The sequence below is a fragment of the Cuculus canorus genome, chromosome 1, assembly GCF_017976375.1.
Source record: "Cuculus canorus isolate bCucCan1 chromosome 1, bCucCan1.pri, whole genome shotgun sequence".
NCBI classification, from domain to species: domain Eukaryota; kingdom Metazoa; phylum Chordata; class Aves; order Cuculiformes; family Cuculidae; genus Cuculus; species Cuculus canorus.
In genome coordinates this window covers 82,251,705-82,267,116 of record NC_071401.1, presented here as the reverse complement: position 1 = coordinate 82,267,116, position 15,412 = coordinate 82,251,705, and the positions used below count along the sequence as shown (strand labels likewise).

Below are 15,412 nucleotides of genomic sequence, written 5' to 3'. Positions count from 1 at the left end.
CTCATTTTAAATGAATTAATAATCACTTATTTCAAAATACAATAAAGACTATTTGTGCTGGGAAGTTAAAAAAATCTTTTAGTTCTTGGGTTTTAGACCATGCAAGGTATTTTTAACAGTCGATGCGTATTTGCTTCTGCTGTTTGATTACTGAACAGTTATATAAATTTTTATCCTTAGAAACAAGGTGCCTTTTCATACTGACTGAGGACCTGCTGACAGAAATGATTTATCTACCGCTACAGTTCAGGATATGCCGAATAGACCATGCCATGATTCTGTTTGCTGTGCAGCAAATTGCATTTTGAGTGACTGGCTTGACAGAATTATCAAGGAAAGGCAAGACTAAAATTTCTCTAACAAATAAAAAGGTTTTAAGTTTTCTAACTGAGGAGAGACTTTTGAAGTGAGCCTTAGTCATGCATGAACTTTCAAAAAAATGTTAACAGACAGTTCTTTCTAAATGAAAGCAAACATAGAGTTGTATCAGCATATTTTTCCACTCAAATATCAGTAAAGAACTGGTAGTAGTCTGAAGGTGCTCTGCCAGGTAGATGAATCTAGTACATGCAGGAGAGATTAAACCATGACTTATAGCACTTACTAACAGTTTTATGGATTGAGTTTTATATCCTTTTGCCTCTGTTTTAAAAGCAATTTTGCTCAGTGAGGATATCCACAGATATTACCTAAGACAGAACAATTCGCAGGTTGCAAAAATAGATTTTTGTTTGTGTCCTCTGTCATATGATGAAAAAGGCATATTGTTTTGAACTGAATTAATTTCAGTTTATGTGAAAATAAAATAACCAGCCCAATATTTGAATAGACATGAGATACATGTTTTTAATTTACCATTCAAATGAATTAAGAGCAACGGTGTTTATTTTGTGCTGAAGTCTCAATCATTTTTTCAGAAAAAAATATGTAAGTCGCCTACAGTAAAACTCAATACCCAAAGAACTAAGATTCAGATTCTTGTTTTTGAGTTGCTGAAATTTCCCCCACTAAATTCAATACAAAGAAAAATTTCACTTCAGCTTGTAAATTAAATTTATGGCATTAGAGGATCTGCAAAATTAATTCCTTGTAATCTCTGCCTCCTTTTTCAAGACTGGCAGATGAAAAATCAGTGACTGATTTAAATCTTTCTCCAGCTTTTTGTTCTCTCCAGGGCCAGAAATAGAAGCATCCCCAGGGCAAGCATCACACATCTTTGAGAGTATGTTAGGAAGCAGAGCTGGAGATAACGCACCTTTGCAGGTGCCACAAAGCAGAAAACTGGAATTCTGAAACTGTGCTTGGATATTTTTTCAAATACTGTATTTATTTCTTTTTAGAAAGCAGGAATCCTGCTTCTAAAGATCATCAAACCTTTATTTAGAAAAAAAGTAATTTTTGCCTTAATTGAATACATATGCAGCCACTTAGAAAAAATGCCACCCTGCACTTATTTTCTCAGCTATGAAATTAACTTTTTAGATTAATCTTGAACTTTGCTAGATTGCCTTACCTGTTCATATCATCTAGATGTTCAGCAGCAAAATAAAAACTTTTGATCTTAGGATGGCAGGCTTTGAATGCACTGTAGAGGAAAAACATAATTATAAAAATGTAATGTCAAAACTTTTTCTTTTTTTTTCAAATGTATGGTAGTGTGGTGACCAAGGAATGGGATGAGTTCAGATTTCCTGAGTTGTTTGATGCCCCTTGATGTAAACATACAACTTTTAGGATTGTGCCAGATTTCACCAAGTAAAGTGTACTTTGACTAGCCCTTTGTAAATAATGCCTGATTCACATGTGCATAAATACTGTTCAACGATCACCTGGAATGTACTATATCTGGATAAAGTTAACCAGTTAAGGATATAGTTTTATGTATTGGGTAATTTTCTGATATACCTATAGGTGTCATTTTCCTCTGAACAGAAAATTGAAGGAACAATTTATTCAATACAACAGAAAAACTCTCAGTTCTGGAGATTTCTTACATGCCAGCGACCGTGACATTAACTTCAGCTATGACTGCATTTCAAACAGAAAAATGTGGTGCGCTGACTGACTTCTGAAAAGCGGTTATAAATCAACAATGTGTTCTTGAGGTCATTCTAAGCAATGGGCAATTACATTTCATCTTTTATTTCCACCAAAGTAATCAACATGACTGGGCTGAGAGAATTACTGCATTTCATACTTAATATGAAATAGATTACTAGAAAGAATTTTTTAATTATGTTAGATAAAATTTATGGTGAGGTACCTGAAGATCCAGAAAATGCATCTGAAAGCATTGAATAATTTACAGTACAGAAGAAACATTTTTGAGACTAGCTTGAAGATGTCTCTTAAAATAAGAACAAAAAAATGCATAACAGTCCCAAAGACAATAAGGAAAACTGCAGACATAATACACAAAGAACGTCAACTTTTTACTGGGGCACAATGGATTATGTACATATATATAACAATATATAACAATAAAATAATTCTCACTCTCCATTGTGTCTTAGAAAAATGGTAATGATGGTCTTCATGTGTATCATGCTTGCAGTTTTCAATATATGTGTCTGTGTATGCACATATACGTAAACATAAACGATAGTAGATTTTAAGAAACCAGGGATATGAAACTGATATCCAGGAAAGTTACTCCTAGTGATGGTAATGTAAAATTGAGACAAAAATAATTCCTCTAACACATTAGAGGTTGACACAATGTTATGCAAATGAAAACTGATGTACAACGATGTCTGCCTAGTTTAGACAGACATCATCAAGTTACTGAGACTCCAAACCTGACTGCTTAAAATTGTTACACCATCTGTTAGCTGTATTCTCACATCTTTTTCCCTCTATTTGCCACCCAAGTAAGGAATTCTAATAGTCACATTTTATGGCCTACTACCCAGTTGATGCTAAATAGAGTACAAAACCAAATTAAGCAGGTTGCAGTTCTGAGAAGTGAGTTGACTTTAGGCTGATGCCCCAACAAAAAAAAAAAAAAAAAAGAAGCACTTCAGCAATGTAGCCCAAGGACATGGGACAATAAGCCCAAGTTGATGTATCTTTTTTTAAAAAAAACATAGTTTTAATTTTTTTGTCCTTTGAAACCACCATGAATAGTAGAGTTCACTCTGAAGAGATACATAGATCAACTTATACAAGGTCAGCATCTTCTTTAGAAATGTATATATTACAAATCACACCGTTTAACTTTTGGAAGTGTTTTTCTGTACAAATTTCAGTGATTCCACAGTCTTGATAAAATTAAAAGAGCAGTAAAACCCACTAGAAGGCAAGGCAAAGTTTTCAACAATAATGACTCTAAAAATACCTCTGTGGGAGTATGCACCTGTCACATCGCTACATGTGCTCGAATTTGCATCTAAATAAGAAATGGATTTGTGCAATGGCACAAATCTGGACAGCAGCACACAAAGCCAGATGAGAACAAAAGTTATTTGAAACCTTTAGGTCATACCTCAAAAACACAGCAAATCACTGTCATTCTATTTTTTTACTCTGCCTCAGGACTGATACACTGTGTCAGCAAACTTTGAGATGATGCCAATGAAATTGGAATTACATTAAAGATTTATGCCTGAACTTGGCATCTTTTTTATTTGGATGGTCTCTTAATTACGCTTAAAGCTCTTCATTGAGCTTAAAGGTATCACATACACACACTCCAACCCCAAACAAACAACCTCCCCTCCCCAAAAGAGAAAGGAAACAAAAGAAGAAAGGAAAACTAGGAAAAAAAAATGAAAAGGAAGTGGCCAAGAAGCATTCTTGGTCTTAATTAATTTTGCTGTAGTCAAGCACTGTGATTCACGATAAAGTAGAATAAGTCTTCATCAGGGACTACGGCACACAGGAACCACAGTGTATTTGCATGTTCCAGATAAGCTTATTCTGTCATACAACCAAATGATCATTGTAATGAAGTCTATTATGTCACTATTTTAAGGTAAAACCTTGGCCTTTGTTTTGCTTTTTTTCTGTGGTATCATTGCATTATTTTGGGGCATACTTACTATTTCTTGCGGCATTCACTGGCTCTGTCAATTTTAAATTCAGGTAGACTGATGAATCCTTCTGCTTTTTCATCCTACAAAGATAGTTCTAGATATCACTGTTGTTAAAGTCTAAGAAAAAAATCAACCGCACTGTAGACTTAAAGATATTTCCACTTGCCTGCTTCTTACACAAGGAATAGTAACATATCCTCTGCTCTGGCAAACCTCCCACAAAAGTCATTGGGACTTTTGCCAAAGTAGTAAGACAGATCCTTTGGTGAAACCCACAATTTTAAACATCCAGTTTTGTCAAACAATTTCACAGCTGAATCAGCATTTGAAAATATATAAAATGACCAAATGTATTCAGGCAATTAGTTAATTTTGGGAGAAGATGGACTAATTATGACGTATGAGGTTTAACAAGGCCAAATGCCAGGTCCTGCACTTGGGGCACAACAACCCTGTGCAGTGCTACAGACTAGGAGAAGAGTGGCTGGAGAGCTGCCTGGAGGAGAAGGACCTGGGGGTGTTGGTTGACAGCCAACTGAACATGAGCCAGCAGTGTGCCCAGGTGGCCAAGAAGGCCAATGGCATCTTGGCTTGTATCAGAAACAGTGTGACCAGCAGGTCCAGGGAGGTTATTCTCCCTCTATACTCGGCACTGGTGAGACCCCACCTCGAATACTGTGTTCAGTTCTGGGCCCCTCACCACAAGACGGATGTTGATGTTCTGGAGCGTGTCCAGAGAAGAGCAACGAAGCTGGTGAGGGGGCTGGAGAACAAGTCTTACGAGGAGCGGCTGAGAGAGCTGGGGTTGTTTAGCCTTGAGAAGAGGAGGCTGAGGGGAGACCTTATTGCTCTCTACAACTACCTGAAAGGAGTTTGTGGAGAGGAGGGAGCTGGCCTCTTCTCCCAAGTGACAGGGGACAGGACAAGGGGGAATGCCCTCAAGCTGCACCAGGGGAGGTTCAGGCTGGACATCAGAAAAAAAAAATTTCACGGAAAGGGTCATTGGGCACTGGCAGAGGCTGCCCAGGGAGGTGGTTGAGTCACCTTCCCTGGAGGTATTTAAAAGACAGGTGGATGAGGTGCTGAGGGGCATTGTTTAGGGATTGTTAGGAATGGTGGGACTCGATGATCCAGTGGGTCCTTTCCAACCTAGTGATTCTATGATTCTAAGTACAGGACTGAGTGCATTTACATTTTGACAGTAATTTTATCTCAGGAAGTTTACTAATGAGACAAAAAGCTCCTTTGCTGAAGTTGATATAAATAAATGTACACTAACACAGTACATGTTGTACAATCAAAGCTGTACACAATTCAGTTGGGCTGCTCCAGCAGTCTTAAGTTCAGCATATATAAGCACTGAAATCATATAAAAAACTACAAAGAAGGAAAATCAGGAGAATAGAACTGAGAAAACAAAAGCTACTTCCTTAACTGCCAGAGGTTTTGGTGATTCCATTAGCACAGATAAACAAGGAACACCAGGCAGCACATCATTAAAGTTTATGCTTCCATGACTAAGCTTGAATGACAAGATTAAATAGCTACCTTTTTCCCTTTCAAGGGTTTGAGGACAGATTTATTGTAAACTGCTGAGAGCAGGACATAGGAAAGTGTGTTATTTCTCCATGCAGTAAAAGGTGAATTTGAAGGACCAAATATCTCTGCACCTTAATGGTACTTTAGTCAAGCAGTTAATAATAACTCCAGTATGAGTGAATAAAGTTACTCACATATATAAACACTCAAAGCACTGGCTTCCCACTAAATCATGACAACAGCACTATACAGGGTACTTTTTGAGACAATGAGCACAGACGCTTACCTCTTCATTGATATACCAATATAGAGATGTATCCTTCAGGACAAACCAGTATTTTTTCCATTTCTGGGAGAAATAACTCTTGGCATCTTTCTTTTTCCAAAGCCAGCCTTCACAGTCCCCTCGACCAAGATCTTTACATGAGATCCGTCTTTTGCTTTTACCAGGAATAGGAGCTGAAAATGACAATGAGTTGATGTGAAAGCATTTGACTCGTCAACTAAATCAGCAAGACAGGTAGCCAGAAAGCACTATATATTTGCTTAAGAAAATGAATGAAAAATTTCAACCTTAATTTGCCATTAATAAACCATTACAAACACTCTATTTCAACCATAAATTCTACGCAAGGCACCATAAGTTAAAAAGCAAAACAAACCAAAACAAACCATGTTCAGCACTTCACAGAGCTCATATTCTAGGGATAAGGAAAAAAAAGCAACAGAGAAGACATTATAGAGACACAATAGAGAAAAGAAAGGCAAGATATTTAAAAATAAGAAAAATGGTTATTTGTAAGTTCCAACAAATTAATATTTCACATCAGGTTAAAACACACAGCATATGAATTCATGTACTTTCACATTTGGCTGCTAAATACAATTATGTAAGTACTTCACATGTATTAAAAACCCTCTGTTTGAACTTCTTTTGCAACTAAACAGTTCCTAAGGCCTTTGAATTTTTATTCAAAGGAGGGCAATTTACTATGATGTAAATTACCTGACATATGAAAGTATAAGATGTCAGTAATGGACTACACTTTCTCAACATGATCAACAGAACTAAACATTGGATTGGAGCTAACAAGCTCTAGTTCCTCATATACGGCAATACCGTAAACATCAATGCTGGCAATTCCTTTCCTACCAATACAAGAAAACAAATTTATTTTTTACCTTTGTTTTTCTTTTTACTTTTCTGCTGTAGAGAAGACTGCTGAAATGTCTACAAGGAAATCAAAAAGGAAGAAGTGAAAATACAATGTTTGTATTTAAGCACGTACTTCTCATAAAAGAAGCTTAATGTTGCAAACACTGAAATCATCACCAGGTAACACCAGCCAAGAGACTTTTAGGCTTGAGAAAACAGGTAATTTTAGTTCATCTGTTCATAAGGTTTAAAAGCAAAAGCACACAGTGAAACATCTTAAAATAGACCACAAATTACTTCACCAAAACAACTGATTTTTTTTCCTACAATGGTTGCTCTTCTCTCATTCTGTTAATAAGGAAAGAATACCTCCCTTTGGTTAGTATGATAGTGAAGCTACACAGACCATGCATTTCTAATACATTGTCTAATTAAAGTATTTCTGAAATACATATGTAAATATGCAAATTAAGACTGCCTAATGCAGGTGTAAAGCATTTATATGATGGGTTTTAGAACATCAGTTAATTTGCTCAGAAATAGGAGTAATATTTTTAAACACACCAATGAAGTTCTACTAAATCACAGCTGGGAAAAAAATCTATAAAGTAAATATTCTGAAATAAAAAACACATCATTTTTTGTCAGGTTTTGAGTGGAAGTATTTCCCTCCAGCTGATCCTCTCCCATGAACCAAACCATTGCCTTGGGAATGAGACAGGATGGGAATGGTTCTTTTACTTAAGATCCTAGCTTATTAAAAATGGCAATATATATTAACACATTTTATGGCAATTTCTGTTAAAAAACTGAATCAGCTAATCACCATCACTCTAGTGAATTAGAAAATAGTTCTGGTTCTAATTGTTATAAGTTTTCATTTTCTATAAAGATAGACAAATGTATTAGTACTGAAACTAAGAAAAGACCACACAGAGTTTCTGAGTATTAAAATCTCTTATTTCGGCTCACCATGAATCAATAAAAAAATCAAAGCTTTTGTGCCACTTGATAAAAGTATATCTAAGCAAAAGCACTAATGGCCCTGTGAGCCCAAATCCTGTTCCTAGCAGATAGGACAAACCCCCACCCCAGCTTACAAGCTTCTCTTTTCAGTTCAAAATGCTGCTCTTTTATTTTTCTCTCCCCCTGCTTCCCATGCATCTGAGCTCACATGCAGGAGGCTGAGGCTCAGCTTTCAAGGGATGTCTCACCTCACAGCTGAGCCATTCTCAAGCAGCAAAGACTAACGTATCCATGAGGATAAATTACCACAATATAACAATAATTAAGCGCAATATAAAAAAATAACTGACTGACTCAGTAGATGTGATGATCCTTTGTAGACCATATCTGAAGAAACCTAGTCAACTGTATTGCCACCTCAGAAGGTCAAAATAGGCCTCCACTGGGAAGAAAAAAGAAGCCCATTTGTTTTCATTCCCTGGCTCTTGTGATTTTTCTTCTACCACTTTTCTTCATCTTCTACCAATTCAATTATCCCCAGCTATCAGCAAGCCAAGACAGCAATACCATCCCAACTTACCTCACATGAAATACTTCGACCTGTGTAGGACTAAGAGAGATCTTTATGGCCTAGGAATAACACAGTGACTGAGAAGAAGAGTGTAAATAACTCCCTCCTGGATGCTTTGAAAATCTTGTCTGATTCAAATTGGTTGAAAAAACACATGTACACACAAACCGAAAACTTCGGCACTTATCAGTTCACAACTCAGACAATTTCATTCTACTGCTTGACTTCTCTGTACTAGTATTTTCATAGTGCCAAAACAGAACAGAAAGACCTACGCTTGGTTTATAAGAGGTTCTGAAAGCAGATAAGAACAATATGAAAAGCCTTCTCTTTGAAAGTTTCATGTGTAAATTGCACCTGCAAACATGAGCTCACACTTCTCAACTTCTGAGTCAGTTTTCGGGAAGAAAGGGTAATGAAGGGGTATCGTTGTTTAATAAGAAGACAGCATGTAATTTCTACATCTAGGCCCTTTTCCATACATTATGTCATATTGCAAAATAGAAAGGTTTTATTAAATTCAGTGATTATTCTAAATTAGCTCATTAAATTAAATTATAATTACGGACAAAATTTACAACTGAGTGAAGTTCCAGGGAACTATTCAACTGACTTCAGTGATTTTAGGTAACACTTTGGATTATTTTACAAAGACTTCAGGCTTCAAGTTGATTCGTCTTTTGCAAAAGAAGGACCAGCTATTTCTTTTTTAACCAGAAGATATATAAACAGCATGCATTAGCCAGTGCCATTCAGTTTCAAAATGACATGATAGGTAATCCAATCAAAGCCAAGTGAAGATGAAATCAAAAAAGGTTTCTTCTGTTGCTTTTTTAAGGAAATCATCAAATGCCATATGCAGTCTCTTCACAGCTATCAGACAATGCTTAATGCCATTTTTTCAGTGCAGTTCATAATCACTGGATGATGAAGACGGTCATGTCATTCCTCTTGCTCAGAGCAAGGCTTGCTTTGAAGCCAATGCTGGATCATGTTCTTCAGGGCCATCTCCAGCCTAGATCCAAATATCTCCAAACAGGAAGTTTCCATAACCTTTTTAAGTGACCTGTCCTAAAGTAGGCTACTGTTATGTTCCCCCTTTTCAAGCTTAATTCTGTGACGTGGCAAACATGGTAATAAGATAGATACTTCTTTTTAATGCCACAAACCCTAAAAATATGGCTTCACACAAAGACAGAATTTTAGCTGTCCTAAAGCAAAGCAAATCTGCTGCAAGATACTGTGTAATCACCCGCCCATGAGGCTGGATTTCAACATATGTTCACGGCATTTTGATTCTGATACATCTTGAGCACTGAGCAACTGCTTTCACATACATATTGCCCCAGTTTCCAAGAATTCATCTCTCCTACTAATTCCGAGCAAGCATGAAATGAAATAGAAAACAGCATTATAAATAAAGTTGTTAGTAACTCAAAATAATAAATAAAATGGAAAAGAGACTGTCATAGAAAAGATGAAATAAATGAATACCTTAACCCAAATGGAAATCACCACCCCTGAACAAAATTTCTATGTTTGATCATATTCTAAATTATGTGCATTCCTGTTGCCCAAAATACAATTAGCAAAACTTTCCTTTATCCAAAAACCAGGTGTCACTTGATGCTTAACACATATGAAAACTCCTTGGAACACCATGAGCCACAGTTTTTTGAATGTAATAATTTTCTCCTCTAGTATTTGATGGTCGAGCTTATCATATTTAATAATATATCTAAACTAAGCCCTCTGACAAATGCAAATCTAAGTAGAATAGCAAAGAAATATTTGAGGTGTGCATACAAGGTTCAACACAAAAAGCCCCAGCTGTGCCTGTAACTCTCTTTATTTAACAAAGAAAAACACCTACAATCACCTTCTAAATAGTTCCCTTCAAAATAGTTCACACAGCTGCATATGATGCTGCCAACATTCAAAGCAATTACACAGATCATTTTCTGAAAGGCTGTTGAGGATCTCGGTCATTTTTGCTTTCACATCTCCTAGTGACAAAAAATGGGGTCCTTTGAGCAACAGGTTGATGTCTGGGAAGAGAAGCCAGGTCTGGTGAATGGGGTAGGTGCTCAAGCACAGTGACGTTGTTATTAGCTAAAAACTGCTTCACAGCCAAAGCATTGTGAGATGGCACACAGTGATATTTTCCTGCTGAGGGTAAGAAAACGTCTATACTTGAACACATGTCCACTGGTACTCAGTGAAGCAATTAAGTTCAGCATCATCGCATTGTGACAGGTTAGAACATGTTCTATAACCATCTCATTGTCCCTCCCCTCCTACTCTTGGTTCCTGAGCTGTAGGGTTAGTCGCACATGTATTTCAAGAGGCAGAAAACTTCATTTATCAAATGGATTTTTGCTGTGTTTCTGGTTGGTTTTTTTTTTCAACAAAGGTGCTAGCCTACCTCTAGCCCTACCTTGCTGAGGGCTTGGCTGCACATCCCATCAGTCAATGGAGATTGACATCAGTCAATACTTTGAGAGCACTGGTAATGTTCTGTTTTCACAGTTTTGATACACCACATATACATGCTGCTCTGCATTTGGTTGGTTGAGATCCAAAATTTCAGAGCTAAAAGAGTGAAAAGGGGGGAAAATTCAAAACTATTTATATCACTTTGTCGCACTGGCTCTCGCTATTAATAATTCCTGCTTAAAGGTACACCCAACAGAGGATTTTGCCAAAATCTTTTTTGTTTGCTGTCAATTGAGAGCTAATGATAGATAGCATAATTACTTTTTCATGGATATTTGTGGAAAATATAGTTTTCAAGGACTACATTACAAAGGTATGATAAGAGAAGTAGCTGCTTTTGGCAGCTCAGAAAGTTTGAAAACTCCTGCCAATCAGCAGCAGAATTCCATCCACAACAGATGTTTTCTTACAGCAGTAGCTGATATTGACTTGTTGTGTCAAATAAGCAAAATGATTACTGTTTATAGTCAGCTAGGTCTTGAAGCTAGCTGAGGCCATGGGGCATCTGCAAGGCAGTTTCCAAAAACAGAGCTGAAGCTGAACCACAGAGGACTTTATTGGCATAGGAGAGAGGAGGTGAGGTGTGACTTGATGCTCTGAAGGAATCAGTTACTAGGATGAAGGGTCAAGTGAAACATGGGTGAAATTACACTCAAAAGGGAACCTACTAAAAAGTGGGGTAGGGAAACACTTTGCTCTAAGTTATGATCCTATTTAAAAAGGCAAAGGCTTCACTGACTTGTTCAATTAGTTTTGTGTGCTGACTGGGATTCAGAGACTGCTAACAGAATGACTATCCGCAAAATATCTCATGCTTGACATATCTGATTTTTCAGGTCATAACAGGTGGTTTAGGAAACACTCCAGTTCCTGTAATCATGAACTCCAAGATATCCCAAGTCCTACTCTATTCTCTTTTCTTCTTGCATTTTGCTGAATAATCGTTCATTTTTTATTTAATTCTGGACTTTGAACTTCTCACACATTCAACATTCTCTGATTTATCTGTGGCTACAACAATTTAGTTGCCCCAAAATGGTATCAAGTGGCCCTAAATTGTGGATAAAGTATTTTTTACATGCTGCAAGAGCTCTAATTTACACAACCTTTCTAAAAGCAGGTCTTCACTCTGCATAGGAAATATGTAAATACAGTAAATGAGACCATCCATGTGAGAGAAAATCTAACACAAAAACACAGCAGTGAATTTACAGAAGCAGATCCAGAAATATTTCCTGCACTAAAGTCACAGGCTGATGACAAAAGTCATCATATGCAAGTAATTTATAAATCCATGGTGAGTTAGAATGAAAAGTGATTTAGAGACAAAAAGGATGCCACAGTTGTTTAACAACACCCTGAAACCTTCAGTCCTGCCTCCCAAAAGCAAAATTTATTGAATCAAATCTTGATCTTTTGGTGCTTTGGTAACAGATGTTTCTGTTTTCCCTGCACAGTTCTCTCTGCTCTTCAGCATACTCTATTAATAATAATACCAGGCCCGGGTTTAAAAGGACAGTATTCACTAAAGCTCTGGCTAAGACACTCAATACTAAAACACATTATGAACACTATATATAAACAGGTTTCTAAAAGTGAACTTTTGTAATACAAACAAAATAATATCCATAAGTAAGGCAGCATCACTATATTAAACATCCTGTGAATATTTTTCTTTTAAATGGCAGGTACCTTCGACAGACAGAAGCATGAATCACTGGTTCTGTCAACTGGGTTGAGAGAGGCACAGTATGTGTTTAAAAAGGAAAGTGCCAAGAGCTTTTTACTGTAAAAAATGTAGCCTGAGACCTTGAAGCTGCCAACTTTCTAGTTGCCTCTGTTGCACGCAATTACCTGTGCTGGATGCTTTTCTTCTTACATAGTCTACAAGGGCTGATAGTATCAAAGCTGTCCAAACTTTTCATACTACTATTCCTACAGCTGTTTATCCAAGAAGAATATTCTAGCTAAGGACAAAACTGTGGCAGTCTGAAATGGGAAAGCAAGCACAGCTTTTCTGTTCAGGGATTCTTACTCGCTCTCCCAGCCCTAAACTTCATCATGCAATTTCTGGGTGGCTCTGTAGCAAATGTTGGATTAGCTGGGTGCAAATCTGCAGTTGCACAAGCTAGTACAAATTGTTTGTGCAAAGTTGTTAGCATAATACATGCAAAAATTATAAAACTAAAAAGATTTTAAAATCTTTAGGAGATGTTGAGAAAACATACAGTGGTTCTTTCCACTATTCAGGAAAGATTTTGCTTCTTAAGCCACAGGACTGGCTTGAAACACGGAAGTAGTAAAACTTCTGGACAATATAAAATTTAAACAAGAGTTCTCACATTCCCCCACTTCCTTTTCAACTGACAGAACAAGGATTGCAGCACTGTCATAGCTGCCTGAAACAAATAAGAATAAGAAGTTAAACTAGACCAGTTCTGTTCATTAGAATAATTTATTCTGAGATCATTCTTCTGCTCTGCATCTACTCCGAAACATGTAATTTTGGTACCTGCTGCTCTGCTTTTATTGACAGTAAGCAATCTAAGTCAGAAAGGGAGGGTTCAAAACCTGTATGTATTCTTTAATGGCAAAAGTCCAAGATGCATCGCTTGTTCCATCACTGTGTATGTTCCAAATGCAACCAGTAGAGAAGGAAAACGACTTAATTATCGCTCACTACAGAATGGTATTTAACCCTTTATTTTTATCTATATTCCAGACAAATTCCCAGTTTCATCTCTCACTGAAGAGAATGGAGCAGTGAAATATAAAACGCCTGAGGCAGGAAGGCACCTCTAGAGACTGTCTTATTCAACCCTGTTGCTCAAAGCAGAGTTAACTACAGCAGATTGCTCAGGGCCATGTCCAGTTGGGTTTTTAATATCTCCAAAGATGGAGACTTCACAAACACCATGGCCAACCTGAAACAGTTAAACCTACTTCACAGTCAAAGTAGTTTTTTATTGTGTTTACATGGAATTTCCTGTACTTCAATTTATGTCCATTGCCTCCTGCCCTTTCACAACGTATCACTGAGACCCACATGCACTCTAGATGCCTTGTGGATTGCTTGTGCCCTACAGTGTTGCCTCTCCAGCAGGCATCAATCAGTTAAACAAGCCTCTTTCAAACAATGAAATTTCCTCCAGGAAAAAATTTGGTTTTACTTAGAAAATGTCTGTCTTATTGATGTGAAAGGTAGGTTTTCCTCTGTATGTTTATCTAAATATTAAAAAATAAGACTATCCAAGAAGATTGAAGAAACTTAATCTGCAAGTGACCTCTGTCAGAGTAGAGAGGTGGTCTATGGCACTGCATCTGATCTTGGAACTTTGGAGAAAACTTAAACCACAGAATTCAACCTCAGAGCATTAACAAATCTTGCATCTCGCCCATGGTCCTTTTAGATGAAAAATCATTAGCTTAAAATAAAGGTCCCATGCTCCCCTAAATCATCTAGGTGCTTGGTTGTGATAAAAAGAGTACGTACCCAGGTCCCTTTGTATGAGCAGTTAACAACACTTCTGATTGTGTCCCTTGGCATTTTCTCTTTCATATTGCCCAATCGGACTGTGTGACAGAGAAAAGTGCAGGGGATTTGTGCAGGGGTTTTAAAGGTACTCTGAAATGAATGAGTGCAGAAGTGAAAAAACAGATTCTTGCTTTAAGGAAGATTTACTCTTGCAAGCTGTTCTCTGTTAGCACTTGGGCATAGCATCCTTTCAGTGAAAAAAAACTCATTCTGATTTACAAAAATACTAAGTTTCTGGTGAAAAATCAATAAAGCAGAAAATTGTACTTTTCTGGACCTACAGAGTTTACAAAGGCTTTGGCAAAACTGGAAATCAGTGCGCAATTGTGTATGAGAAAGAAGCAGTCATAGTAAAGGGGATACACAAGACAAATTACAGTCATCAAAATGTCCTCCTTGATTCTCTCTAGAAGACAAAACATACAACCTCAAAATTTCTCCTTTTAAGTAGTATTATTCATCAGGAGAAAACATTATCTACTGGTTACATTACTGTTAAGAACATGTCCTTATAGTAATTTCCAAGGTCTGGAGATTTCTCAGCATTTGTACCCTTTAGGACTAAAATGATATTTCCAGAATGTAGTGCTTTCTGCCTCTTTATACTTGCACTATGTTATCAGGAATAGCTTGCAGCAAGAACTGTAGGAATAGTTACATATCAAGGCTGAATTCAGATAGCTCTTGATTATAGGGAAATTTCCATAGGGAAATGAGGGAGGAGCATTTGCATCTCAGTCGATATACATTCTGTTAAGAGTCATGCCAAACACTTCCCTTGCACATATGAATTAATGTACAAAAAGAACAGTTCATTCCAAGATACAAGTCACATTATTCACTGGAATTCAGTAATTTTTTCCTCTAAGTATAAGATGAAACAGCACTTCTCAGAAAGCAGTGAAGGATAATATTAAGTCTTTTTAATTCTGTGATGGCTATGGGAACCTTATGGGTACAAACCAGCTCACAAAATAAGTTTTACACCTCATCCTAAAGTCAGAATTCAGTAGTGTTAGAAATATCTGCTTGGGTTAATCTGAAAGCAAAGGGATATACTTGAGAAACAGGCAAAAAGTAGTTATCTCTATATGAAAAATACAAGGTTTTTTTCC

General features: G+C 36.9%; 1 protein-coding gene across 5 annotated transcripts in view; it reads right to left on the bottom strand.

Moving 5' to 3' along the window:
* Positions 1-15,412, bottom strand: part of CNKSR2 (connector enhancer of kinase suppressor of Ras 2) — a 212,211-nt gene that overhangs the window by 50,713 nt on the left and 146,086 nt on the right. For all 5 annotated transcript variants that reach the window (XM_054059353.1, XM_054059361.1, XM_054059366.1 and 2 more), the window contains 4 exons: positions 6,756-6,804; positions 5,860-6,032; positions 4,041-4,114; positions 1,514-1,585 (listed from right to left, as the gene is read on the bottom strand). In XM_054059353.1, coding sequence (XP_053915328.1) covers positions 1,514-1,585; positions 4,041-4,114; positions 5,860-6,032; positions 6,756-6,804 — 368 coding nt within the window. The remainder of the gene's footprint in view (positions 1-1,513; positions 1,586-4,040; positions 4,115-5,859; positions 6,033-6,755; positions 6,805-15,412) is intronic.